This window comes from Leptodactylus fuscus, chromosome 2, assembly GCF_031893055.1.
Source record: "Leptodactylus fuscus isolate aLepFus1 chromosome 2, aLepFus1.hap2, whole genome shotgun sequence".
Classification (NCBI taxonomy): Eukaryota; Metazoa; Chordata; class Amphibia; order Anura; family Leptodactylidae; genus Leptodactylus; species Leptodactylus fuscus.
In genome coordinates this window covers 236,769,464-236,796,597 of record NC_134266.1, presented here as the reverse complement: position 1 = coordinate 236,796,597, position 27,134 = coordinate 236,769,464, and the positions used below count along the sequence as shown (strand labels likewise).

Genomic DNA, 27,134 nt, shown 5'->3' with positions numbered 1-27,134 from the left:
TATGCATTTACTGCACAGTGCTTGCAATTGCGTTTGGTATTCTGTTTGTGCTACTGGTGTACCAGGCGTGTTCAATGAATAGAAGCCATGGAAGCAGGGCCGCAAAATAGGACACAAGTAGGACCTGTTCCATATTTTTCAGCCTGGACTGTCAGCCCACGCACGGGACCGTGTAATTCACAGTCATATGCACAAGCCCACAAAAATGAATGGGCCAGTGTGCTAACCCAGATAGTACGCTGACCAATTATACTTGTATGTCGTCTGCAAGGGGTTTTAAACTGCCAAGGTAGATAAGTGGAGATCAGAGGAGGTCACTAGGGAGAATCCAAGTTATATCTTGTACAGGGAAGAGTAGACAAGGCATCTCCTCCGATGGTGTGAGGGATGTTTTCTTTGCTATCTTATCAGCAGATACAATTTTTGTGGGTAGGACATTTACATATGTTCACTAGTTTTTTGTTTTTTTTTCTTAAATGTAGATTGCGAGCCCCACATAGAGCTCACAATGTACATTTTTCCCTATCAGTATGTCTTTTTTTGGGATATGGGATGGAAATCCATGCAAACACAGGGAGAACATACAAACTCCTTGCAGATGGTTTTATGCCCTTGGTGGGATTTGAACACCAGGACCCCAGCACTGCAAGGCTGCAGTGCTAACCACTGAGCCACCATGTGGCCCCTATATGTTCACTAGTTTTGATAGCAAAATAACATCTAACTGTTCTTTCACATATATTAGACTTCAGAGACCCTTTACTTAGGTGTCAGTTTGAGGAGCGGTTCTGGGTGTTTGACTACCTGTGGACTAGTGGTAGTATTACCCTTATTAGGGAGCTACTAGATCTAAAAATCTTGGAGACTTTAGTTACCCTAAAAATCTGGGAGACTTTAGCTACTCTTGCATCATAGATATGGACTGGCTGAGTGACGCATGCCTTTGAACATTATGGGCTCATTGTGGGATTTCTAGTAATGGATGCCTTTAACATCACGGGCCCCATCTGGGATTTCTAGGGGCATTACAAACTATAATATATCATGTGCTGTTCCCTTATTTATCTTTGAACACAGAAAAAGGATTTTGGTTATATATTACCCATAATATATTTTGCTCGTAGCACCACACGCTCTATGTATATATTGTGGGGCATTGCTCAGGTAGATGCTTATAGCAGTGCAAGAAACAGGCAGACACAGACACTGGATTGCACACAGATTCAGGCTTTATTCACTTGCAGTGCATTAATTGCCTTTGCAAAGGCACAAAATAACCAAAATCAAAAATCTTCTCGGCTGAGAACTCACTTAAACATACGTAACTTTTCCCTGACTATACAGGAGCCTGGCTACCAGACTCCCACCTTGGCAACAACAACAGGTGGCACAGTACCTGCTCTGTAGGTTTGGTCTGGACAGGTCAGCTCTGTCAGTGTGGTGCCACACTCCTAGTCCTCACACACAGACTATCAGGCCTTGATTAGTCAGCTGACCTCCCTGGTGTGGGCCTTTACCAAACACCCTTTAGCTGCCTGCCTGGAATATACCTGTCTTCCCAGACCACACCCTTCACTCTCTCACAATATCTAGTGTTTGCTTTCAAAACAGTATTTTTGCAAGGGTATATGTTTTATGATCCAAGAGTATCCAATGGGGCATTACGAGTCCTCCCACCTGATTCACCATTGTTAACCCACTATAGGCAGCTCTGCTACATAGTCAGGAGACTGCTCTATCTCTGGGACTTGGGGTGGTGCCCGAATATAACCTCACTGTGTTTATAGAATATCATAGACAGTGGGTTTGGATCTGACCTGTAAATTGGTATACACTGATATATGAGGTTATATGACTCTATCCCTAAGCAGCACGTTCACTTAGTTGTATCTAGGTTTATATGTTTGTCCTGACTTGTCATTATATTTTTATTGTGACTAAAAGGTGAAGTTCTATACATATATTCCTTGTGGGGGCATCCCAAAACTCTATCGTATACTCTTATATATATTTTGAAGTGGTGGTTGAGATCTAGTCAGGATTTGACTATATATTTGACTATATATTTGAATATAAGGTCTACACTGTCTTACCATTACAATGTACAATTTGTCCTGCAAACATTAAGCCCTCATATTGTTCTGTGAACAGAAAAATAAAAAGATATGGGGTTTGGAAGATGGGAAGTCAAAAAGGAAAATAAAAAAAATGTCCAGAGTGGGAAATATATAGGTGTAGGATGATAAGAAGCTATACTGTGCAGACACTCACATATGCCGCTCTTGGGCCTCTTATCACACTCAGCAGTCAATGATATACTATGTTACTAAAAGGGAATCTCTGGACTTGTAAACCATTTGTTTTACATTTAACCTTTCGTCTACTAACTTTTACACATTAACCACCTTATAACTGTTTGAGAATGGAGAGAAGGTGTATATAGGTTATAAACATACAGCACACAGAAATCTCATGTTTGCCTGTGGAATATACAGACTACAGCCTCAGTAATGAGGCCCCGAACAACCTTGTGCTATTTAGAATAGTGATATATATATTATGTGGCATAGAGACCTTTGGTCAGGGGTGAACCTACCCCTTTTGCCGCCCGAGGCGAACTACAGAAAGCCCCCCCCCCGGAGGAGGGGACGGAGCGAAGGGGCGTGACCGAGCAAAGGGGGCATGGCGGAGCAAAGGGGGTGGGGCTTAGCACCGTTCGCAGGCAGAGAGCAGGCACGGAGAGCACTTGCTCTCTGCCTGAGTGTGAGGGGAGGCTGCTGGAGCAGCGCTGCTCCAGTGGCCTCCCCAAACCACCGCTTGGTGCTAAGCCAGTCCAGGACAGCTTGTCCTGGACTGGCTTAGGTAATCCAAAATGCTGCCCTCCCTGGGGTCCTGACATAGCGCCGCCGCTTCTGGTCGCCTCATGGGAGGTGCGGCGCTGCCTTTGGTCCAAGACCCAGTCGTGACTGCTACAAAGTCTCCATTTTATTAACACATAGAAATATGTACTGATGGTCAAGCCATGATTTGTGTACAATCATTTGGATTTTTCCCATCGGACGGACATACCATTGGTGCAATCTGTGCAGCTAAATAGGGGCCCACAAGGTCAGGAGGCCTATCAACACAACAGCAGCTATCTTATGTCTATTAGATTGTCAATGCCTAGGTAAATGCCTAATGGACTTCATAGCTAATACAGGTGGATAGGCAGAGACGTAAGAGGAGTTGCTCTATGCTGTGTATTAGAGAACAAGGGTAACTATTTTTGCACAGAGGCCCTCAGCTGTCCGTCTGACCGTGCTCCACATCTAAACCATATGAGGTTGGGTTCTGGACACCTCAGCCCTGTTTCTACATGTGAAAGACGTAACAAAAATAACCACCTGATTTGCCAGGACAATGTAGTTTACATATAAGATCTCTTCCTAATGCTGCCCCTACAGTATGTATAAAGTCCCAATTTATACTGCACCGTCACCCTTGAGGATTTATGTGCCTGTTTATGGGCAGGTCGGAGGCTAGGTTACTATTCACGCTGCTACTCATATCCACTCAACAAGGGAAATGTAACTCATTGTGCTAGTTTGGGATTAAGATATTATTTCCTCACCAGCAAAAGGAAATGCCCTTAATATTCCAGCCTGACCTTCTAGGTCTATAACTTTTGGAATGTCCTCCCCCCCCTTTTGGCACATATTCCTGCTTTCTGAGCTGGATACAAAAGTAAACTTCTGTTTAACTGAAATCTCACTTCCATGGTATCACGCTCTGCTTTTTCCTTTAGAGACAGCAGGATACAGTCCACAAACCCTTCCCTTGTCTTGCATACACATCTCATGTACTTTCTACCCTCTTTGGCAAGGACCCCTCCACTTGTCTTTGTCATACTGATCTCCCAGAGATCTTACCAAGAAGAGGGGATTATGCAGACAGCTACACTGAAGATTAACCCCTTAGAGACACAGCCCAAAAGTGACTTAAGGACCAGGCCTCTTTTTTCAAAACTGACATGTGTCACTTTAAATGGCAATAGCTTTGAGACGCTTTAACTTACACAAGTGATTCTGAGATTGTTTTTTTGTGACATATTGTACTTCATGTCAGTAGAAAATTTTTGTCGATATTTTTTGCCTTTGATTATGAAAAAATAGGAAATTTGCTGAAAATTTGGAAAAAAGTGCAGTTTTCAAACTTTGAAATTGCAAGCCTTTCAAATGGAAAGCCATACTACCCAAATTTTTTGATAAATATAATTAACCATGTCTCTGATTTATGTAGAAGTCAAATTTTAATCACCCTTTCATTTTTTTCAGATATTATAAGGCTTACAAGTCAAGCAGTGATTTTCCAAATTTTCAAGAAAATTTCCAAAACACATTTTTCAAGGGACCAGTTCAGTTTTGAAGGGAACTTGAGAGGCCTCTCTTGTAAAAACCCCCATAAGTCACCCCATTCTAAAAACTGCACTCCTGAAAGAATCCAAAACAGCAGTTAGAAAGTTTCTTAACCCTTTCAGCATTTCACAGCAATTAAAACAAAATGGAGGTCAAATTTACATTTTTCAATTTCTATCACTAATATATTAATTTAGCCATAGAATTTACACATTTACTAAGGGTTAAAGGAGAAATTGCACCCCACATTTTGTTACGCAATTTCTCCCGAACACGGCAATACCCCATATGTGCTGGTACCCTAATGTACGGGCACACGGTCGCTCTCAGAACGGATGGAGCGCTAATTGGATTTTGTAGGCCAGATTTTGCTAAAATAGATTGCAGGCACCATGTTCCTTTTGCAGAGCCCCCAAGGTGCCAAAACAGTGGAAACCCCCAAAATGTGACCCCATTTTGGAAACTAGACCCCTCAAGGAATTTATCAAGGGGTATAGTGAGCACTTTGACCCTACAGGAGTGTAACAGAATTGGCCCAACAAAAGGAAAAGTGACATTTTTTGCTATAAAATGTAGCTTTAACCCCAAATTATGCATTTCCACAAGGGGTTAAAAGAGAAAATGAACCCCACAAGTTGTCAAGCATTTTCTCCCAAAAACAGGAATGCCCCACATGTGGATGTAAAGTGATCTATGGGCACGCTGTAAGGTCCAGAGCGGAAGGAGCGCTATTGGGATTTTGGAGGGCAAATTTAGCTTGAGTTTGTACAAGGCACCATGTTGCATTTGGAGAGCCCCTGAAGTGCCAGAACAGTAGAAACCCCCCCAAAATGACCCCATTTTGGAAACTAGACCCCTCAAGGAATTTATCAAGGGGTATAGTGAGCACTTGAACCCTACAGGTGCTTCACAGATTTTTTTACCATTGAGAAGTGAAAATGAAAAATTACTTTTTTTATAATAAAATGTCACTGTAGCCCCAAATTTTTCATCTTCACGAGGGGTTAAAGGAGAAATTGCACCCCACATTTTGTTACGCAATTTCTCCCGAACACGGCAAAACCCCATATGTGCTGGTACCCTAATGTACGGGCACACGGTCGCTCTCAGAACGGATGGAGCGCTAATTGGATTTTGTAGGCCATATTTTGCTAAAATAGATTGCAGGCACCATGTTCCTTTTGCAGAGCCCCCAAGGTGCCAAAACAGTGGAAACCCCCAAAATGTGACCCCATTTTGGAAACTAGACCCCTCAAGGAATTTATCAAGGGGTATAGTGAGCACTTTGACCCTACAGGAGTGTAACAGAATTGGCCCAACAAAAGGAAAAGTGACATTTTTTGCTATAAAATGTAGCTTTAACCCCAAATTATGCATTTCCACAAGGGGTTAAAAGAGAAAATGCACCCCACAAATTGTCAAGCATTTTCTCCCAAAAACAGGAATGCCCCACATGTGGATGTAAAGTGATCTATGGGCACGCTGTAAGGTCCAGAGCGGAAGGAGCGCTATTGGGATTTTGGAGGGCAAATTTAGCTTGAGTTTGTACAAGGCACCATGTTGCATTTGGAGAGCCCCTGAAGTGCCAGAACAGTAGAAACCCCCCCAAAATGACCCCATTTTGGAAACTAGACCCCTCAAGGAATTTATCAAGGGGTATAGTGAGCACTTGAACCCTACAGGTGCTTCACAGATTTTTTTACCATTGAGAAGTGAAAATGAAAAATTACTTTTTTTATAATAAAATGTCACTGTAGCCCCAAATTTTTCATCTTCACGAGGGGTTAAAGGAGAAATTGCACCCCACATTTTGTTACGCAATTTCTCCCGAACATGGAAATACCCCATATGTGCTGGTACCCTAATGTACGGGCACACAGTCGCTCTCAGAACGGATGGAGCGCTAATTGGATTTTGTAGGCCAGATTTTGATAAAATAGTTTGCAGGCACCATGTCCCGTTTGCAGAGCCCCCAAGGTGCCAAAACAGTGGAAACCCCCAAAATGTGACCCCATTTTGGAAACTAGACCCCTCAAGGAATTTATCAAGGGGTATAGTGAGCCCTTTGACCCTACAGGAGTGTAACAGAATTGGCCCAACAAAAGGAAAAGTGACATTTTTTTGCTATAAAATGTAGCTTTAACCCCAAATTATGCATTTCCACAAGGGGTTAAAAGAGAAAATGCACCCCACAAATTGTCAAGCATTTTCTCCCAACTACAGAAATGCCCCACATGTGGACATAAAGTGATGTATGGGCACACAGTGGGATAGAACAATAGTTGGAGGGTAGATTTGGCTGAAATTGGTTTTAGTTACCATGTCACATTTGTAGAGGCCTTGAAGTGCCAAAACAGTGGAAACCCCCAAAATGTGACCCCATTTTGGAAACTAGACCCCTTGACTTCAGTGACGTTAGTGTTAAATTACACCTCTTAAAAAATTTACCAAGAAGTATAGCAAACATTTGGATGCAGCTTGTATGGCAATAATTTATTATCCAGAAATTACTGCATAACCGGATGAAAGTAATTGTGTGCAGAGTACGTGATGGTATAAGGAGGCGATATTCCATGGAAAATAAATTCTAAAATTAATATTCCATGGAAGTGTGGTACAATCTAAAGCACTCCTTCATGCACAAGCCAGGTTTATCAGGGCAGGTGTCACACTGATAAATGGTGTCTCTCCTTATTCCTCTTTTGTAACACACTCTGCATCTTTTCTGAGTTTTCCCTTTTTTAGCAGTTTGGGGGACTTCACCGGGAAAATGTTGCCCTGGTACTATACGGGAACCATGAGTTTCAGAAGTACTGGGGCCTGGCACTTCTAGGTCCCCAAATATCAGGGACTTGATAATTGCCTCCTGAAACTCAAGGAAAGTTCCTGTGTGGCCTGCACATCGTGATAGCACGTACGCGTTATACAATGCCATCTGAACCATGTGCACGACCAGCTTTTTGTACCACACTCTTGTTTTTCACATGGCACTGTAGGGCTTTAGGACTTGATCATATAGATCAACCCCTCCCATGTACTTATTGTATGCCAGGATGCAGTCTGGCTTGGAGACAGTGGTACTGGTGCCACGCAGAGGGACAGAGGTGCTGCCGCTGCCATTAGCTGTGGTCAGTACAAGGACATCCCTCTTGTCCCTATACTTGACCAGCAGCATATTCTCATTGCAGACGGCACTACTCTCACCCTTTCTGAGGCGCTGCTCAATATGTGCCCTAGGGAGGCCTCTTTGATTTCTGCGCACAGTCCCACAAGCTGCAGTTCCTCTAGAACTCAGGGACCTAAAGAGTGGGATGCTGGTGTAAAAGTTATCCACATAGAGGTGATAACCCTTGTCCAGCAGTGGGTGCATCAAATCCCACACAATTTTCCCACTAACTCCTAGGATTGGGGGGCAGTCTGGGGGCTCAATCCTTGTGTCCCTTCCTTCATACACCCTAAATTTATAAGTGTATCCTGAACTGCTCTCACATAGCTTATACATTTTAATGCCATACCGTGCCCGCTTACTGGGCAAGTATTGGCGGAATTTTAGCCTCCCTTTGAAACTGATCAGAGACTCATCAATTGCAATGTTCTGATCAGGGATGTAGGACTCTGCAAATTTGGAACTAAAGTGGTCAATGACTGGCCTAACTTTGTATAAGCGGTCAAAATTTGGGGCATCTTGGGGCGGGCACTGGGAATTATCATTATAATGAATGAACTTTAGGATACTTTCAAACCGCTTCCTGGACATAGCCATTTGATAGATTGGAGTGTTGTGCAAGACGTCTGTACTCCAATACTGACGAATTTTAGGTTTTTTCACTATGCCCATATGCAGAATAAGACCCCAGAAAATCTTCATTTCTGCTGCATTTACTGGGGTCCAGTTCTGTGGCCTGGCATAGGAAGAGGTGGCATTTTGTTCCAAAAATTGTTCAGCGTACAAATTCGTTTGGGCCACCATAAGATCTACAAACTCATCAGAGAAAAAGATTTTGAAAAAGTCATTTTCTCTGAAGCCCTCAGTCTCAATTTGTATTCCTGACCGGGCAACAAAGTCAGGAAGCTGAGGCTCATAATTTTCTGGGGGTGGGGTCCACATGGGCTCTACAGGTGGGGCAACTAACTCAGCAATTGTTATGGGGCGCCTCCTTTGGGGTTGCTCATCACTGGAGGAGGAGGAGGAGGAAGAAGAGGAAAAATAAAGGAATGGGGCATTTTCCTCTTCTCCCTCGCTGGCGGTATCAGTGTCAGAGGCCAGTATGGCGTACGCCTCTTCTACTGAAAACCTTCTTTGGGATGATTGGGACATTTTTGTGTGTGTGTGGTGTTTTACTTGAGTATATAAAACTTTATTTCTTGAAACTTTATTTCTTGAAACTTTATTTCTTTGAAACTTTATTTCTTTGAAACTTTTTCAGTGTGGGGTGTGTGTTGTGCTTTAACACGTGTATTTTATGTAAAAAAAAACAAAAAAAAAACCTTCCCTTCTATCAAAAATGGAGCTATATATAGATTGAAAAAAAACTGAGCCAAAAATCACAAATATGACCAATAACGTATATTTTATTACTGGTCAATTTGCGGTGGCGAGTTTTACAAAAAAAAAAGCTTGTGCACAAACAAAATTCTCTTTTCTACCTACTAGAAAAAAAAACTGAGCCAAAAATCACAAATGTGACCAATAACGTATATTTTATTACTGGTCAATTTGCGGTGGCGAGTTTTACAAAAAAAAAAGCTTGTGCACAAACAAAATTCTCTTTTCTACCTACTAGAAAAAAAAACTGCCCCAAAAATCACAAATGTGACCAATAACGTATATTTTATTACTGGTCAATTTGCGGTGGCGAGTTTTACAAAAAAAAAAGCTTGTGCACAAACAAAATTCTCTTTTCTACCTACTAGAAAAAAAAACTGAGCCAAAAATCACAAATGTGACCAATAACGTATATTTTATTACTGGTCAATTTGCGGTGGCGAGTTTTACAAAAAAAAAAAGCTTGTGCACAAACAAAAAAAAAAGAAAAGGAAAAAAAAAATGCAAAAATGCAAAAAAACCTAACAAAAAAAAAAAATAAAATTTGGAGAAATGCCAAAAAGGGCTTTCTCAAAAAGGGGAGGGAAGTGAGTCTCTTTTCTGCACAGAATGCAGAGTTTAGGACCCAGAAGCTGGAGGAGCCAGACAGTCTCAGATGCCTCGGTCAGGAAAGGGTGGAGAGGAGATGGGAGGGGGGACGGCAGAGGGGAGAGATGGGCAGTAGAGGGCTGGCTGGGAGAGGACCTAGGACGTCTGGCAGAATCTGATCGAGGTATGACGCAGCGGTAACGCAGCAATCTCACGCACAGGGCTCACAGGGCAGCACGGGTTCTGCTCTGCTCGCAATTCCCAGAGGGAGTGATGTAAGCAGAGCAGTGCCCGAAGTTTACACTGCCCTGCACGCCATTGATTGGTCAATCTGCCATGATGCTGGCAGATTGACCAATTAAAACATCTGGAGGGGGTCGCACCACTGTACGCCCCCCAAACACTCGACAGGGATTGGTGCAAGGTGTAGCTCCAATCACCGTCACTTTTGTACCAATCTGTCGGCACAGATCATTGGATCTGTGCCGGCAAGCTGCAATTGGACATTGCGAAGCAATCGTCCAATTGCAGCGATCCACGTGGCAGGGAGGGGGTTAAATCTTCCGATTCATGTAAAGAAAGTTGTCTGCTGTCATGGACAGCAGCAACCTTCTTACAGTTTCCGTGTCTTGAGACACGGAGGCTGTTTATAACCATGACGTATTATTACTTCATGGTGCGCGAAGTACCTCGCGTCCATGACGTAATAGTACGTCAAAGGTCGCTAAGGGGTTAAAAAACCACTGTAACAACAGATGGAAAAACTAAGTATGTTAGCATTAGTAAACAATGGCACAGTAGGAAATGGCCAGAACACTCACCAAGGCACAGCCATGAAACACGTAACTGCCTGTCCTAGACATCTGAAGTGTGTGAGGGATGTCTCAACGTTATACTTCCAAACCAGTAAGACAACACAACACCAATCAAACAATGAACATCCATACAAGAACATCTTTGGACCCATCAATTTCCTTCAATGAGCCCGGCCCTCTCCTGGGTTTTGGCCAGGGTTCACAGCCCCATGAACTGACCCGTGTAAATACATGGGCATGTGTCAGGGCCAAAGATCAACAATGATACTTGTAGCCACAATCCCTAAAGCAAGACCCAGTTCCACATGGTATATAATACTCCATAGTGACCCCATATGGTATAAAATACTCCCCAGAAAAGTGAATATGTAAGCTGTGTGGAGTACTTTGGGTACATCAAATCCCTCTTAGCTCTTAGTATCGGGGGCCATTCTGGGGGTTCTCATGAATGTAAGCTGGGGTGTACCCTGAAGTACAGCTGAACAACTTATACATTCTTTATACATTCTTTTTTGCAGCAGATGCCATTTTGGCATGTTTAAAAAATGTTATTAACTTTCTCCAGGGACTGAGAAAAAGAACAATTCAGGCCCTGCTTTTTAACATCTTGGTTATCATAAATAACATACGGTAGTATCTTTATTCTGTGGGTCAGTGCAATGACAGTGATGCCTATAATAAATGGAAAAAAAATGATTGTTTTTCCATTTCCATCTTCTGAAAGACATAAATTTTTTAATTTTCCATTGATGAAACTGGGTGAGGGCTTATTATTTGTGGGATGAGCTATGTTTTTTATTCATACTACTTTGAGTACATATGGCTTTTTGTTCACTTTTTGTTCTATATTTTGTGAGATGAGCTGGAGAAAACTGGGGACTGCATTCTTTTTTAATTGGCTGCCAACTTTTGGATTATTCCAACAGGAAGCAACCGATAATTTACACACTCATCTACAGTCCTGTCCAGGTCGGCCTCGACTGTCGCCACTGAAGTTACATCACAATGAAGAATGCCAGGACATGCTGCACAGTGTGCCCTGGAAGTGTTCGCAGAGGCCAGCTTGGACAGGGGCAAATAAATCAGCAACTACCAGTCAGAATAATATAATAGGTAGTGGCTCAATCTATCACTGTGTGGGGCCAGAAAGGGAGCGTGTCCTAAAATATTAATTAGGGAGGCCAAGCATCCAAAGATGGCCAGCTTAGTTTTTGTCATATGTAAACTTGGAGTATAAGATCGTAGTTTTCCATTTCACTCTATGCAATTCACATTTTGTTCATTAGAGGGAGCTCCGTGTATACAAACAAGGAACTTTCCGATCCATGCTTTCATACATTACCAGTCTAAACTTTGGATACAGTTTTCATTTTATGGTCTAATATATAAAACGTATTTTGGTTTTGTTTGGTACTTTCGTCCATGTGTGTTCCATCATAGGTTTCATGCCTTCAATATGAAATCACAATGGAGAAGATGTAAAAGGAAAAAACATGGAATGAAAAGTTGTGTCCAAAGTTTTTATTTGTACAGTATTTACATAGATTGGAACTGTGAAGATCCATAAACATACATTGATTTCTTTATTTTTCATTAGAAGTCAACGGATCCAGATGATCATGAAGAGTTGAGCACTCAGGAGACCAAAAATCCCAAGTTGAGGAAACCAACAATGAATCATAGCTAACTGTTTGCCATTCCTACAGATTGTAGAAAATCGAAATTAATCCTGGACTCTGCAGAATTTTTCCTTCTGGAGGTCCATGGGTGGTAGCTGAAGGAGCAAGACACATCCTTCTGGCAGTCCATGGCTGGGATGTGAAGGAGAAAGACGCACCAACCTGGCATTCTATAGTTGGAAGGAGAACAAGTAAGATGCATCCCCCATGTAGTCCATTGCGGTTAGGTGGAGGAACACAATGCTTTCTTCTGGCAGTCCTTGGACAATAGTAAAGGTGCATGATGCTTCTTTGAGATGCTTCTTTTTTTTTTTTTGGACACCACATGATACATGACCTCCCTTTTTTTTTTATTCCCCACACAGTATATAACCCCCTTTTTCTGGCCAATTACAAGTTATATGATCCCTTTTTTGCACCCCACATAGTATATGACCCCCTTTTTGTGCCCCATCACATAGTATATGACCCCTTTTTTTTTTTTGCAACCCACAGAATATGACCCCATTTTTTATGGCCCACCACCGTATATATGACCCTTTACTTATGCCACCGCCACAGTACATGAGCCCTTTCTTATGTCCCCCTATAATATATGACCCCCTTTTTTGCCCCCAACACAGTATCTTAAATAACGTCCCAGCACACCCTTGGAATATATTCAGGTGCCCGTGAAAGATGTATTGCAGTTAATCTCTAGTAAAGTATCACGGCACTCCATTCTCATGATGCAAGAAGTGACATATGGCACCAAAAAAATCCAGTACAAAATTCCAGTTTAAACATGAAAAAGATATTCTGAAATGGATGTTTCGGTATATCCTCCTTCATCAGTGAATATCATAAAGATGCAAGATGACAGGGACCTGTGGCTGTGCCTGGGTAGAGGATCCTGATATCAAACGCTTTCTCAGCATCAATAAACAGGAGGCAAAGAGGGAGGCGCTTCCTTTGAGCATGATGGATGACATTAATGACTTTTGTGGTGTTGTCCCTGTCCTCACACAACATGACTAATCCCACCTGGTCTAGGTGAATTTAGCTGGACTTTGGCAAACAACTTAATGTCAACGTTTAATAGAGAAATTATGAATCATGTTCAATTACTTGTGTCAAATCCTAAAATGCATCGTCAACTCAAATGCACAAGTGTATGGCTGCAGGCTGCATCAAGAATGCAGAGCAGAGGCCACTGGCACAACTAGGAATGGCTGGGCCCCAAGGCAAACATTAGACATGCCCCCCCACACACACACACCCCTGCAAAAAGCACCATACTGGCGCTGCACACACTATTATGCCCCATAGTGGCCCCTGCACACAGTATTATGCCCCATAGTGGCCTCTGCACACAGTATTATGCCCCATACTGGCGCTGCACACACTATTATGTCCCTTAGTGGCCCCTGCACATAGTATTATGCCCCATAGTGGCCTCTGCACACACTATTATGCCCCATAGTGGCCTCTGCACACAGTAGTATGCCCCATAGTGGCCTCTGCACACACTATTATCCCCCATAGTGGCCCCTGCACACAGTAGTATGCCCCATAGTGGCCTCTGCACACACTATTATGCCCCATAGTGGCCTCTGCACACAGTAGTATGCCCCATAGTGGCCTCTGCACACACTATTATGCCCCATAGTGGCCTCTGCACACACTATTATCCCCCATAGTGGCCCCTGCACACAGTAGTATGCCCCATAGTGGCCTCTGCACACACTATTATGCCCCATAGTGGCCTCTGCACACACTATTATGCCCCATAGTGGCCTCTGCACACAGTAGTATGCCCCATAGTGGTCCCTGTACACAGTATTATGCCCCATAGTGGCCTCTGCACACACTATTATGCCCCATAGTGGTCCCTGCACACAGTATTATGCCTCATTGTGGACCACCTTTTCAGACCCCAGAGTATAATAATCAGAGACCCATGGGGAAGATACAAACATAAAAACCACTGTTACTTACCTCTCCTGGGTTCCGGTGTTTTCCCCGTTGATGTTGGCCATCTTCAATGATGTACAGGATGTCATGTGAGCAGGAGCTTGCGTCACGATGCATAAGGATGCAGGCCTGGCCCACATGATGTCTGGAACATCACCAAGTAGGCCCGTAGCTTTCCGGAGCCCAGGAGGGGTAAGTAACACAGTTTTTTATGTTTCCTCACCGCTCCTAGCCCTCCGATCATTATACTCTGGGGTCTGAAAAGACCCCCGAGTATAATGATAGCAGTATTTGTGGGGTTTGCAGGCTTGCAGACTTGCTTGCCAATCCTCCTCCTGCTCATATCCGCCTCCGCAGGAGAAGTGCAGGCAGTCGTGAGCAGAGGCCAGCAGCGGTAAGTAAATACAGCCCGTTACCTACTGGAGTTACTACAGCAGGTCACAGCCTATTAATTACCACAGTAGTTACGCCCCTGGCCCCAAGACGAACATCTGACATTGCCCCCCGACTCCCTGCATAAACCGCATTCCTGCACACACTATTATGTCCCATAGTGACCTCTGCACACAGTATTATGTGCAATAATGACCCCTGCACACAGTACTATGCCTCAAAGTGGCTTCTGCACACAGTATTATGCCCCATAGTGGCCTCTGCACACAGTATTATGCCCCACAGTGGCTCCTACCCACAGTATTATGCCCCATAGTGGCCCCTGCACACAGTATTATGCCCCATAGTGGCCTCTGCACACAGTATTATGCCCCACAGTGGCTCCTACCCACAGTATTATGCCCCATAGTGGCCCCTGCACACAGTATTATGCCCCATATTGGCCCCTACACATAGTATTATGCCCCATAGAGGCCCATGCACATAATTATTATGCCCTACAGTGGCCCCTGCACACAGTATTATGCCCCATAGTGGCCCATGCACAAAGTATTATGTCCCATTGTGGACCACCCATGAACAATTATTATACTATGGGGCCTTTTCAGACTCCAGAGTGTAGTGATTGGCGGCCCAGGGGAGGATCCAAACATAAAAAACACTGTTACTTACCTCTCCTGGGCTCCAGCGCACTCCCTGCTACTTTCGGCCATCTTCACACAGCTACCTTTGCTTCTGCAAAAAGGGAAGTGCAGGCGGCCGTGAGGAGGAGCGGGGATCGGTAAGTAAATAGGGCCCATTACGTAATTGGATTACTCCAGAAGGTAACAGACTATTAAAAAAACTAAAAATGTAATGGACCCTAATGCACCGGGCCCTGTAGCAGCCACTACTGCTGTTACCCCGGTATTTACACCACTGGTTGTCAGATCCTATAAGCAACCTTTTTGCAAGCCATATCTGGATAGAGAAATTGCAGGGCAAAGATGGAGATCAGCCTGGTGGGAGATTAATAAACCCTCAAGTAAGAATGAACTCTTAGCTGTATATGTGTCTCACATAGCTGTGACTGCAGTTCACACCTTCAATCCAGAGGCATAGCTTGAAGCTCCGAGGCCCCAATGCAAAATAAGTAATGGGGCCCCTACTTTGTGCCTTTTAAAAGGGAGAGGAATCTTCGGGGCCCAGTATAGGTCCAGGGCCAGATAGCGACTCGTACCACCGCATTCCCTATAGATTCCCTGTTTCAATCACATTGAATGTATACTGAGAATAAAAAGCAGCCGTTTATTAGCTCTTAAAGATTGACTACATAAATTATTCAACAATCTGATTTCTGTTGTTACTAAACATGATTGATCGTAATGAGAGTCATTTGTATTTTGCACATACGCTGCAGTATATATATATATAGCACCAACATATTCTGTAGTTCTGCACACAAGAGCTCACAATCTAATGCTCTTGTCTGCTTCCTGCCCTGTGTTATCCTGACACAAAGATAACAGAGATTTGGTTGCAGTCACCATTGGAGTAAATGTGTGTGCCTATATGACAATTGTCACTCTTTGTACCCTTATGTCATCTCCACATTACTGTGTCTAAGCATTGATGAGTGATAAATAACACCATTGACTCTATGACATCTTGTTACTCCTTGGCCTAGCAGCAGGAGGAGGAGGAGGAAGAAGAAGAAGAGAAGGAGGAGGCAGATGGCTCATTCACCGGTCACACCCTCAGCTCACTGTTGTGCACGTCACACAGAAGCTGGAAAAGCTGCTCACATTACATGCCACAGTGAGTGAACATGGCTCTACACATTATATTCTTCCAGATATGTGTCGCTGTTATTGCACTGCCAATACACATTCTCGCTCTGTTGGGTCTGTGGGATCCTATAGCTAAGAAGGCACTGCCTTACCTCCTGGATAAAATTACCAAAAACTACAACAAATATATGAAAGACCACAAGAAAGAACTCTTCAGCAACTTGAGCGAATTTAAAGGACCCTCTGGAGAGCTAAAAGTCCTAGACCTTGGTTGCGGCACAGGTGCAAATTTCCACTTCTATCCTTCAGGGTGCAAAGTGACGTGTGTGGACCCTAACCCTAACTTCAAGAAGTATTTAAGCAAGAGCCTGGCTGAGAATGATCACGTGCATTTCCAGGAGTTCCTGGTCGCCCCAGGAGAGAATATGCGCCAAGTAGCCAGCGGTTCCATGGATGTGGTGGTCTGTACATTGGTACTTTGCTCCGTGGAAAATATTGATGGCATCCTGGCAGAAATACATAGGGTCCTGAGGCCTGTGAGTTTATGCTTTGTATTACCAAACAGTAAATTTAATTGAAAAACTATATAATGTTTGAGGGGGACGCAAAGGTAGATTCAGCGCACACTGCACATCGTAAATGTAGATTTTTGGTTCTGGAAAAGCTGGGTAACAAGTAATATGGCTGCCATTATGCCCTCAGAAATTGCTGCCTGGATTTGGGTCTGGCAAATATGGGAGTAAGGCCAGTAACACTAAATAACTAACGTTAGTGTTCGGGTTTCCGTCCTTGTGGTCCGTATGGGGACCCCAAAACGGAAACCCTATCCGCTTCAAAAGCGGTTACAAGTGGAAATCTTCTTATCTCAACCGGAATGGGGGATGGAGTCTCGTACGGTGACTCTAATGCTAGTGTGAATCTGGCGTAAGTCTAATCGCCATTGTTGACAACTCCTCATGGAGGATTTAGAATCGGTGGTTATACTGTAACCAAACTTTACTAGGTACTAAAGTAAAGTATCAGTCAACAGAACTTTTAACAACATTTATTTTATTAGCCGATGTGAACGGCTTTGCAAATCGCAGCGTGTCCGCACTGCGTTTTTTTCCGCAAAGTGGGCATGGGATTCGCATGAATCCCATCCCCTATGCTTGCACTGTAAAACGCCGCAATTTTTCCCACAGCGTCTGCGCTGCGGGCAAATCGCGGCATTTACGTCCCGTGGAGCCCTGGGCTAAGGCTGCTTTCACACGGAGTAATGCTCCACTCATTCTGACACGTAAACACGTGTCAGAGTGAGAGCTGTAAAACAGAATCCCATTGACTTCAATGGGTGCCGTCTTACGCGTGCTACACATTGAAATCAATGGGTTAAAAAGCCTCCCATTGATTTTCAATGTGTAGTGCGCGTAAGACGGCACCCATTGAAGTCAATGGGATTCTGTTTTACAGCAGTCACTCTGACACGTGTTTACGTGTCAGAATGAGCGGAGTGTTACTGCATGTGAAAGCAGCCTAAAAAACACTAGGGGTTTCTGCAAAAACTGCTTCAAAAAACTTGTTGTGCTTTTTTCCACCTCTCATTGATTGGAGGATTTTTCAGGGCGGAAAAACCAATGCGTAAACAGTGTGAAATTTGTTAGTTGTTACTAAGATATGCCATAACACACATTGGGGGGAATTTACTAATCTATCTATGCCAGTAAGATAGGCCATCTCTTGTACTAAAGACACGTTGCATTGTTTTTTTCTGTGCCTTATTCAATGTAAGTAGATGGAGCAAAGCATAGACCAAGGCGGGATGGGGCGAGGACAATTTACTATAACTCTAACCAGAAAGCTGGTGTGACTTATACCTGACATCTATGCCAGTTCCTGAAATTCTGGTGCACAGGAGTATGGCTGAATTATTGAGAGGCTGGAGCCTTTCAATAATTCAGGTGGAGTTAGCGCTATCTGGGAATGGATTAACACTGACATACAGAATGGCAGTCTTAATAATCCACCCCCTCCCACCCGATTGATATTAAAGAATATTGGACATATTGTGGAGGAATCTACATGTCTAAGGTCTTTTGCACACGACAGTGCACAATGCCCTATTTTGTTTCCACCAAAATACTAGAGGAAACTTGCTATATGTGTTGTGGCATATCTGGCACACTGTGTTGCAACTTTAGGCTAAGGCCGCAGCAAAAAAAGCGCTGCGGGAATATTCTGAGGCGGCAATGCAGCAATTGTACCTATAGGGAAACCACTCGCGTTTTACATGCTGCGATTTCCAAACCCACAACCGTTTTGGAGATCGCATTATGTCCACTGTGTGTATTTTCCTGCAACGTGTGGATGGCATTCGCTAGAAATCCCATTCACTTTGCAGGCTCTGTAAAACACCACGGCCATGGTAGAATGTCTAAGGGAAAGGAAATATTGTTACAACAGTGTATCCTATTACTGTATATTATCACACTGGACTTCAGTTGGCTCTTTAGAGCAAGCCATTCTTTTACAGATATTTGTAAGGGCAGACGGCACGGCTAGGTGCTGGATATAGTAATATACCTGTGACAATAGGACTGACCCCTGAACTCTGATTATGATTAGAGATGAGCGAGTACTGTTCGGATCAGCCGATCCGAACAGCACGCTCGCATAGAAATAAATGGACGTAGCCGGCACGCGGGGGGTTAAGCGGCCGGCCGCCGTCAAAGCGGAAGTACCAGGTGCATCCATTCATTTCTATGGAGCGTGCTGTTCGGATCGGCTGATCCGAACAGTACTCGCTCATCTCTAATTATAAGGTGTGACTTAATACTTTCTCTGTATGTTTTATGTTCAGTCCCAAGGTCGGCCACTCCTTACTGGGCCGGTAAATGTGCTCAGACTTATATATCGATGTAAGTCATAAACATTTCCTTGGCCTGTGTCCTACATATTGTGTCATAACATTACAGCTCTACCATCCATGGGTAGTTTTATATATATATATATATATATATATATATATATATATATATATATATATATATATACTAGAAACAATAGTGCAGTGACCACAGCGATCACATTCTTTGCAAAAGATATACTTTTTATAACTTCACACAAATCCGCAGTAGCTTGCGCTGAGAATTTACAATATGCATTAAAACGGGTAAAATTGCTTTGTAAGGGAGCCTTCATACGGAGTTACGCTCCGCTCATTCTGAACGTAAAACTCGTTCAGAATGAGCGCGTAAAAACCGGACCCCATTGATTTCTATGGGTGCCGTCATACGCACGTATCACATTGAAGGCAATAGGGAAAAGTTTCCTATGTGTCATTTCAAGCAATGTGGAGCCCCAGCCTTAGAATTTATTTCACTAGGCTATGAGGTCTTGTCAAATGTGTTTTAATATTGACTCTGTTTTCTGACTTTTACAGGGCGGCGCGTACTACTTCTTGGAGCACGTAACTGCAGATCCTTCCTCTTGGAATTATTTTTTCCAGATAATTTTGGAGCCAACTTGGAAATATATAGGAGATGGGTGTAAACTTACAAAGGAAACATGGAAATACTTGGAAAAATCCAAATTTTCTGATGTTAAATATAAACATGTCCTTGCACCATTTAAATGGAGTCCAGTTCGTCCACATATTTTTGGCTATGCTGTAAAATAAATGTGATTAAAAAAAAAAGTTTCCATCAAGACTGAAAAATCACCAGTAAATATAAACTCTTGAGTTGTTTTAAGCTTTGCCATTTTCCCAGGTTCCTGTAAGAATAAATCTGGCAGGTTACTGTATGTTGATACTTTGCCTGCTCCTTTATTGCCACATTGCAAATTGAAGTTATCTTCTAGCCACAAGACAAGTGGTAAGTAGTGGGTGCTACTACAACCTCAATGGTCATGACAGCAGGAGCTCTGAACCCCAGGTGTGAATGAAGCTGTAAATGCAATTGTGCCTAACCCCTTGGTGTTCGGCCGCTTACACGCATTCCTATGGCGGCGAGGTATTCGATCAAATACTACTCACTCATCTCTAGTTATTTCTTCATTAGGTAATTTTTTTCTCTTTTTATTTCCTGTATAGAATACATGAAAAATGCTAGCTAAAGAAAACATGTATATACAGTCACAATAGAATATAGTTAGTATTACTGGAGTACTAACACGCAATGTGTATTTAACCTAAGGCTGGAGCCCCACATAGTGTAAACTCCGCGTTTCAGCCACTTTCCAGTCCCTGCAAAGTAGATGGGATTCAAGCAAATCCTATCCACACATTACAGAAAAACATGCTCAGTGGAAATGCTGCAATTTCCAAAACCGTCAATTATACATATGGAACTACCGGCAGTTTCCCTATAGGTATAATGTAATCATAAAGTCCACAAAGGAAACCTACAAGGAAACCTCTATAGGAGCTGTATACTACACAAAGTACAGTGATGGTATGGCCATAGGAGCTGTATACTACATAGAGTACAGTGATGGTATGGCCATAGGAGCTGTATACTACATAGAGTACAGTGATGGTATGGCCATCGGAACGGTATACAACATAGAGTACAGTGATGGTGTGGCCATCGGAGCTGTATACTGCATAGAGTACAGTGATGGTATGGCCATCGGAACGGTATACTACATAGAGTACAGTGATGGTATGGCCATAGGAGCTGTATACTACATAGAGTACAGTGATGGTGTGGCCATAGGAGCTGCATACTACATAGAGTATAGTGATGGTGTGGCCATCGGAGCTGTATACTATAAGGCGTGCAGTGATGGTATGGCCATAGGAGCTGTATACTACATAGAGTACAGTGATGGTGTGGCCATAGGAGCTGCATACTACATAGAGTACAGTGATGGTGTGGCCATCGGAGCTGTATACTATAAGGCGTGCAGTGATGGTATGGCCATAGGAGCTGTATACTACATAGAGTACAGTGATGGTGTGGCCATCGGAGCTGTATACTACATAGAGTACAGTGATGGTGTGGCCATAGGAGCTATGCCTACTCCATCACTTACAAGTTCCAGAGTCTCCCAAAGAAACACACTGTATTGGCACCAGTTTCATGCTTGAGCAAAGGTACAGGACACCCAGGAATCTAGTGCAGGAGGAGAATGTTTCAATAGGAGAAAACATACTCCTGAAATATATTCCTCCTGCACCAGATTCCTGGGTGTCCTGTACCTTTGATCAAGCATGAAACTGGTGTTCAGGTAGCTGAACATACTCAACCGCCAAACCATTTACACAGAAGAGCAAAGAACACCTGCCTGATATCCTAGAGGTCAGAAACTTATCACCAGGGTTGTAACTACCGGGGCAGCAGTTAGTAGTGGCTGCCACAGGACCCAGGACATTAGGGGGGCTCAGCGACAGCCGCTACCACTGTGTTTTTTTATTTTTAATAGGCTGTTACTAGCTGGAGTAGCTGGTAACAGTAAGTAGAGGTAAGTAACAGTGTTTTTTATGTTTGTATCCTTCCCTGTGTTTTCGATTATTATACTCTGGAGTCTGAAAAGACCCCCGAGTATAATAATTGTACATAGGTGTCCACAAAGGGGCATAATACTGTGTGCAGGAGCCACTATGGGGCATAATACTGTGTGTGGGAGGGCAACTAGGAGAAATAATACTGTGTGCAGGGGCCACTATGTGGCAATAATACTGTGTGCAGGGGCCACTATGGGACATAATACGGTGTGTGGGGGGCAACTAGGAGAAATAATAGTGTGTGCAGGGGCCACTATGGGGCATAATACTGTGTGCAGGGGCCACAATAGTACGTACAGGAATGTGGATGGGGTGGGGGACGGTCGGTCGGGGGGGTGGCGTCTTTGGGGTAAGGGGGTCCCATGTCATAAGTTTGCCACAGGGCCCCGCCATTCCTAGTTACGCCACTGGTGCAGGGGCTGCTTACTAGCAGCGATTGTCATATGCTGCAGCTGCTTCTCTTGTCCCATCCTCCGGATGTACTATATCCACAGTAGGAGTAGTATTCCACTTTAGGGGTGTAGGATGCCCTAATAGTGGTGGGACCCAAGGCAATTGCCCAGTTTGCCCCCCCCCCCCATAACATCGGCCCTGTCAACAGGAATAGGATTCCCAACTCCAACATACCATATAGAACAGTCAATGATAATAACGAGGGGAATACCTATATACCTATAGGGGTGCAGCGATAGCAGTCACTACTGGGTCCTGGACCCCATGCAGGCCACAAAGGTCCCTCTACTATATACATACCACTGTTATAAATGACACAAGGTACGCAGGGGCCCATTCACAGATTTCAAATAAAAAATATTACATTTTAATTCACCCCTTTTCCATAAATCAAAAAAACAAAACAAATAAATCCACATAAAAATATATATCCAAAAATGTCCAAAAATATATAAAAATATTTATCCCATACAGTGAAGGACGTAATGGGAAAAAAAGTGACCAAATTTAATAAAAAGCAATCAAAACATCAGACATTGCCCAAAATGTTATCAATAAAAAGTACATCTTTCCCCACAAAAAAGCCCAAATATTATTTTTAAAAAAATTAGGTCGACTCCATGAATTTTTATTTTTCTTTCCAAAGTTTAGGATTTTTGTTCCAATATACAAATTTAATATCACTGTAATCTTATCGACCCGCGGGATATAGTTTTTTTTTTTGTTTTTTTTTTTGCAGTGTTCCAATAGTTTGTATGGCTATTATATGGCACTAATAACTTGGGGTTTCATCATTGGGCCCCCACAGATAACATGAACAGGACCCCTGTCCCCATTTGATAGGAGAGATGGTCATGCTTGCTGCGCAGATCATTCACTATGGGACTGACTAATATAAGGCCGGGTTCACACTGGTTTTTTTGGTCAGGACTTTGACCTGGAATCCGCGTCAAAATCCTGACCAAAAAAACACCTGCCGTTGAATTCAATTGTAGCCGGTCATTTCCTTTTCCCACTTGCGGAAAAAAGATGTAAGGGGCTTATGGAATAACTGTATCATTTGTCTGAACTTCTGCTGCTATCTACTGTCGAAAGACTAAATTGCAGGGCAAAACTATTCACAAAAGAACCCCCCTACATCTCAGAGAAAAATAGTCTGTTCCAGGGAGGAAAAGGGTGTGAATACAGGAAGCTGCAGGCAGAAGGAGACACATGTCATGCAGAGAGGACCTGCTGCAGGCTGCTGTGCCCACTAAGGACTTTCCTGTGATAAACAAGGACCCTGAGAGACTTCACTATTCCTGCCTTGTGTCAACTTGTAAACAGAGGTACGTGGGAGTGGGAGTAAAGTGAGGGGCCATACAGCTCGGTCAAGCTTTAAAGCAGATTTGTGTGCTGGAAGACAAAGCAGGCACCTGCCTGGAAGATTGATACGGTGCACCATGTTACTGACTTACTTTAAGAGAGGCCTCGCCTAGTCAATGCATGCAGATTCTAACTAAGGACACTAGATGGGTAACTACTAGAGATGAGCGAACACTGTTCAGTTCAGCCGATCCGAACAGCACACTCCCATAGAAATGAATGGAAGCACCTGGCACGACTGCCGGATGCCGGCAAAGTCAGCGTCACAGGTGCTTCCATTCATTTCTATGGGAGCGTGCTGTTCGGATCGTGCTGTTCGGATCGGCTGAACAGTGTTCGCTCATCTCTAGTAACTACCATAATTTGTTGTGCGCACTGTCATATTTAAGTTATACATTTTGCGTAGCTACTGTATACTTATTTCTTACCTTCTCTCCCACTCTCATCCCCTTCCCCTCCTTTCTTTATTAAACAGTTTTATATCGTTGTTCCGTGGCTCCGTGCAGTTACTGCGTATATTATCACCTGCTCCCCATTACAAAGAAGCGACATAATCCTTTAATAGTCCCACAGTGGGGAAATTTCAGCATGTTACAGCAGCATAGTAATACAGATACAGGATAATACACAGTAATAAATTATGGAAGTAGACACACATAAGATGAGAAGAGAAGATATACTAGGAGTCCATAGCAGCTACGGAAGAAAGAAGGAAGACTTCATGTCACCTCGGACAGTGTCCTTTTGTCACCCACCACCTGTGCTGCTGTGTTTAGACGTTTTTAGCCTAAGTGGCAAATAATAAAAGTTATATATTTTAGTGAAATACATTAGTCTTTAGACCAGTCAGCCAGGCTGTGACAATACTGTTTCTGTCCCTAGTTGATATACTGCTCCCCTAGCAGGCCACACCGAAAAAGATGGAGCACTTCTCCGTTTACTAAAGACCACCACCATCTCCTTGGTCTTCCCAGCATTAATCCTGAGGTGGTTCTGCTGGCACCATTCTACAAAGTCCCGGTTCATCGGAGTACTTCTGTAAGTAACAGCTGGATGAGTTGTGCCTAAAGTCAGCAGTGTACAGTGTGAAGAGAAATGGGGCAAGAACTGGACCTTGTGGTGCCCCCGTACTACAGATCACAGTGTCAGACACACAGTCCTGGGCTCTCACATACTGAGGGCGCTTTGTCAGGTAGTCTAGTATCCAGTAGGACAGGTGATGATCCACTCCACCAAGGTCCAGCTTCTCCCTCAATAGCTCTGGTTGAATGGTGTTGAACGCACTGGAGAAATCAAAGAACATTATTCTCACAGTGTTCCCGGGTTTCTCCAGGTGAGAGAGAGCTCTGTGAAGAAGGTGGATGATGGTGTCATCTACCCCAATGTCCGGTCGATAGGCAAACTGGAGGGGGTCCAGAGCGGGGCACACTAGAGGGCGTAGGTGTGTCAGGACCAGTTTCTCTAGGACCTTCATCAGGTGGGATGTCAGTGCTACAGGTCGGTAGTCATTGTAGCCTATCAGGTTGGGTTTCTTTGGTACTGGTACCACACAAGATCTTTTCCACAGTTGATGAACCACTCCCAGCTTTATACTCATATTGTACATGTTCTTTTGCCGGATTCCGCCGGGAACACCACCCTCCAGACTAGGCCCATTGATTTGGGCCTAATCTAGAGCGGAATGCCGTGACTGTCAGAATCCGTGAAGTTGCGGCAGGCCGTAGAAGGCGCTTTTTGGACCGGATTCTGAGGCGGCTTGCCGCCTCAGAATCCGGTCCAAAAAAACTCCATCTGAACTCTGCCTAACAGCGCTGTATTTATTTGTCTCTGTCAGTCCTATAGAGAAAGAATGGAGCGGCAGCGTGAATTTATAACCATCACTACCTTTAACCTTTTTCTTGCCGAGGACGACAGCTCTACGTCCTCCCAGGGTGGCACTTCTATAACAGAGGACATAGCTAAAACGTCCTCCCTACTAATACCGATAAATCTGGACTGTATGAACATATCTTCTTGATGCTTTAAGATTCATTTTAAAGATGAGAATATAGAGGTAGAGAATAAACACAACACATACAAAGTTATGAATAAAGTTTACATTTCACCCAATCCCTGTCCTGTCTATACCTGAGCTTTCTACAGTAAAATACGCCTTGTGGTTTTATATACGGTATGCTGTGTAATCTGAAAAAAGTTAGATTTTGGTATCACAGTCCCAGTTTGGTAGGTGGCATATAGATTTTTAACATATTAGTGAATAAGAGCAAAATCCTGCTTGTCTTCCAATAAATACCATCTGATTGACGGCTCATCTATTTTTACACTTCTTAGTCTATTAAGAAATAGAACGGGCCAAGTGCAGAAGTGGAGTCGCCAGATCGATCATATCAGGTCCATGGTGTGAGCCAGAGGGGTAGCTATGGGTTCAGCACGGGGGAGGGTGACCATGTCCAAGTGTACCCCCAACTTGGACATGTTTGTATACCGATATTCACAGGCAGGGCCGGCGTCAGCGCACGGCATAGTCGGGCAAGTGCCGGGGCCCACAGAGCCTCTGGGGGCCCCCCGGCACTTGCCTGACACGATTTCAGCTCATCGGCGTCCGTCCGCCGATGAGCTGGAATACATACGCGATTAAAGCAGGAGCTGTGAGTTCAGCTCCTACTTTAAAGCTCCGGCCCGGCTTGCGTGTGTAGGCGCGATGACGTCATCACGCCTACACACGCAAGCCGGGCCGCAGCTAAGCAGGAGCTGAACTCACAGCTCCTGCTTTAATCGCGTATGTGACTGGAGAGAGAAGCATCGGGGGATCGATGGAAGGTGAGTGATGGAAGGTGAGTGATGGAAGGTGAGTGTAAGTGTTTGTTTTGTATTAAATATAAAGGTGGAACATAATGAAGGGGGCCCAATGAAACTGGGGGGCAAATGAAAGGGAGGGGGGGGGACGGCATGACACTGGAGAACATGAAGGTGGTGGGGAGAGAACGGCATGAAACTGGGGACAAAGATGGAGGGGGCCCAATGAAACTGGGGGGCAAATGAAGGGGAGGGGGGAACGCATGACACTGGGGCAGATGAAGGGGGTGGGGAGAGAACAGCATGACACTGGGGCAGATGAAGGGGGTGGGGAGAGAACAGCATGACACTGGGGCAGAGACGGGGGACATGAAACTGTGGGCAGATGAAGGGGGAGAACGTGATGAAACTGGGGACAGAGATGGAGGGGGGGACATGAAACTGGGGGCAAAGGAAGGGTGTATATGAAACTGGGGGAGAGATGGAGGGGGGGCATATAATTTACGGGTGACTGTAGGAGGATTGTACTGTGTGGGAGCACATGATAAATGAATGAGAATGGGTGGAATCAACAAAAGTGGGTGGAGCCAAATTTGCCGCGGCGCGCAGAGCCGCACATTTTGCTCCTCTTTCTTCTCTTTAAAAATTGGGAGGTATGGCGTTGGTGACGCCACACTCCTGCATGACATCACTCACTTCATCTGCGACGCACAGTGTCTCGACTCCCCCGCCTCCTTTACAAGGGGGCCCACTGAGGCTCTGTCGCCCAAGGGCCCAAAAAAACCTGGAGCCGGCCCTGTTCACAGGCACAGTTCAGTCTTGCACAAACCTACAGGGTCCTGCAGATTATATAATGAGAGGCACTGTAGGTTTTTCTCCTCCTGCAAATTCA

At 44.0% G+C, this 27,134-nt stretch overlaps 1 protein-coding gene across 1 annotated transcript; it reads left to right on the top strand.

Moving 5' to 3' along the window:
* The first annotated feature begins 12,168 nt into the window (after positions 1-12,168).
* TMT1A (thiol methyltransferase 1A) lies at positions 12,169-19,882 on the top strand. The gene is made up of 3 exons (XM_075262918.1): positions 12,169-12,216; positions 16,041-16,676; positions 19,562-19,882. The coding sequence occupies exons 2-3, from the start codon at positions 16,179-16,181 to the stop codon at positions 19,796-19,798; spliced, it is 735 nt and encodes a 244-aa protein (XP_075119019.1). The 5' UTR covers positions 12,169-12,216; positions 16,041-16,178; the 3' UTR covers positions 19,799-19,882.
* Positions 19,883-27,134: the final 7,252 nt, after the last annotated feature.

Bases quoted from the DNA above. Each gene is read 5' to 3' on its own strand.
- TMT1A (XM_075262918.1), top strand. From the start codon at position 16,179: ATGGCTCTACACATTATATTCTTCCAGATATGTGTCGCTGTTATTGCA. The intron at 16,677-19,561 runs GTGAGTTTATGC...TGACTTTTACAG, and splicing joins TACATAGGGTCCTGAGGCCT to GGCGGCGCGTACTACTTCTT.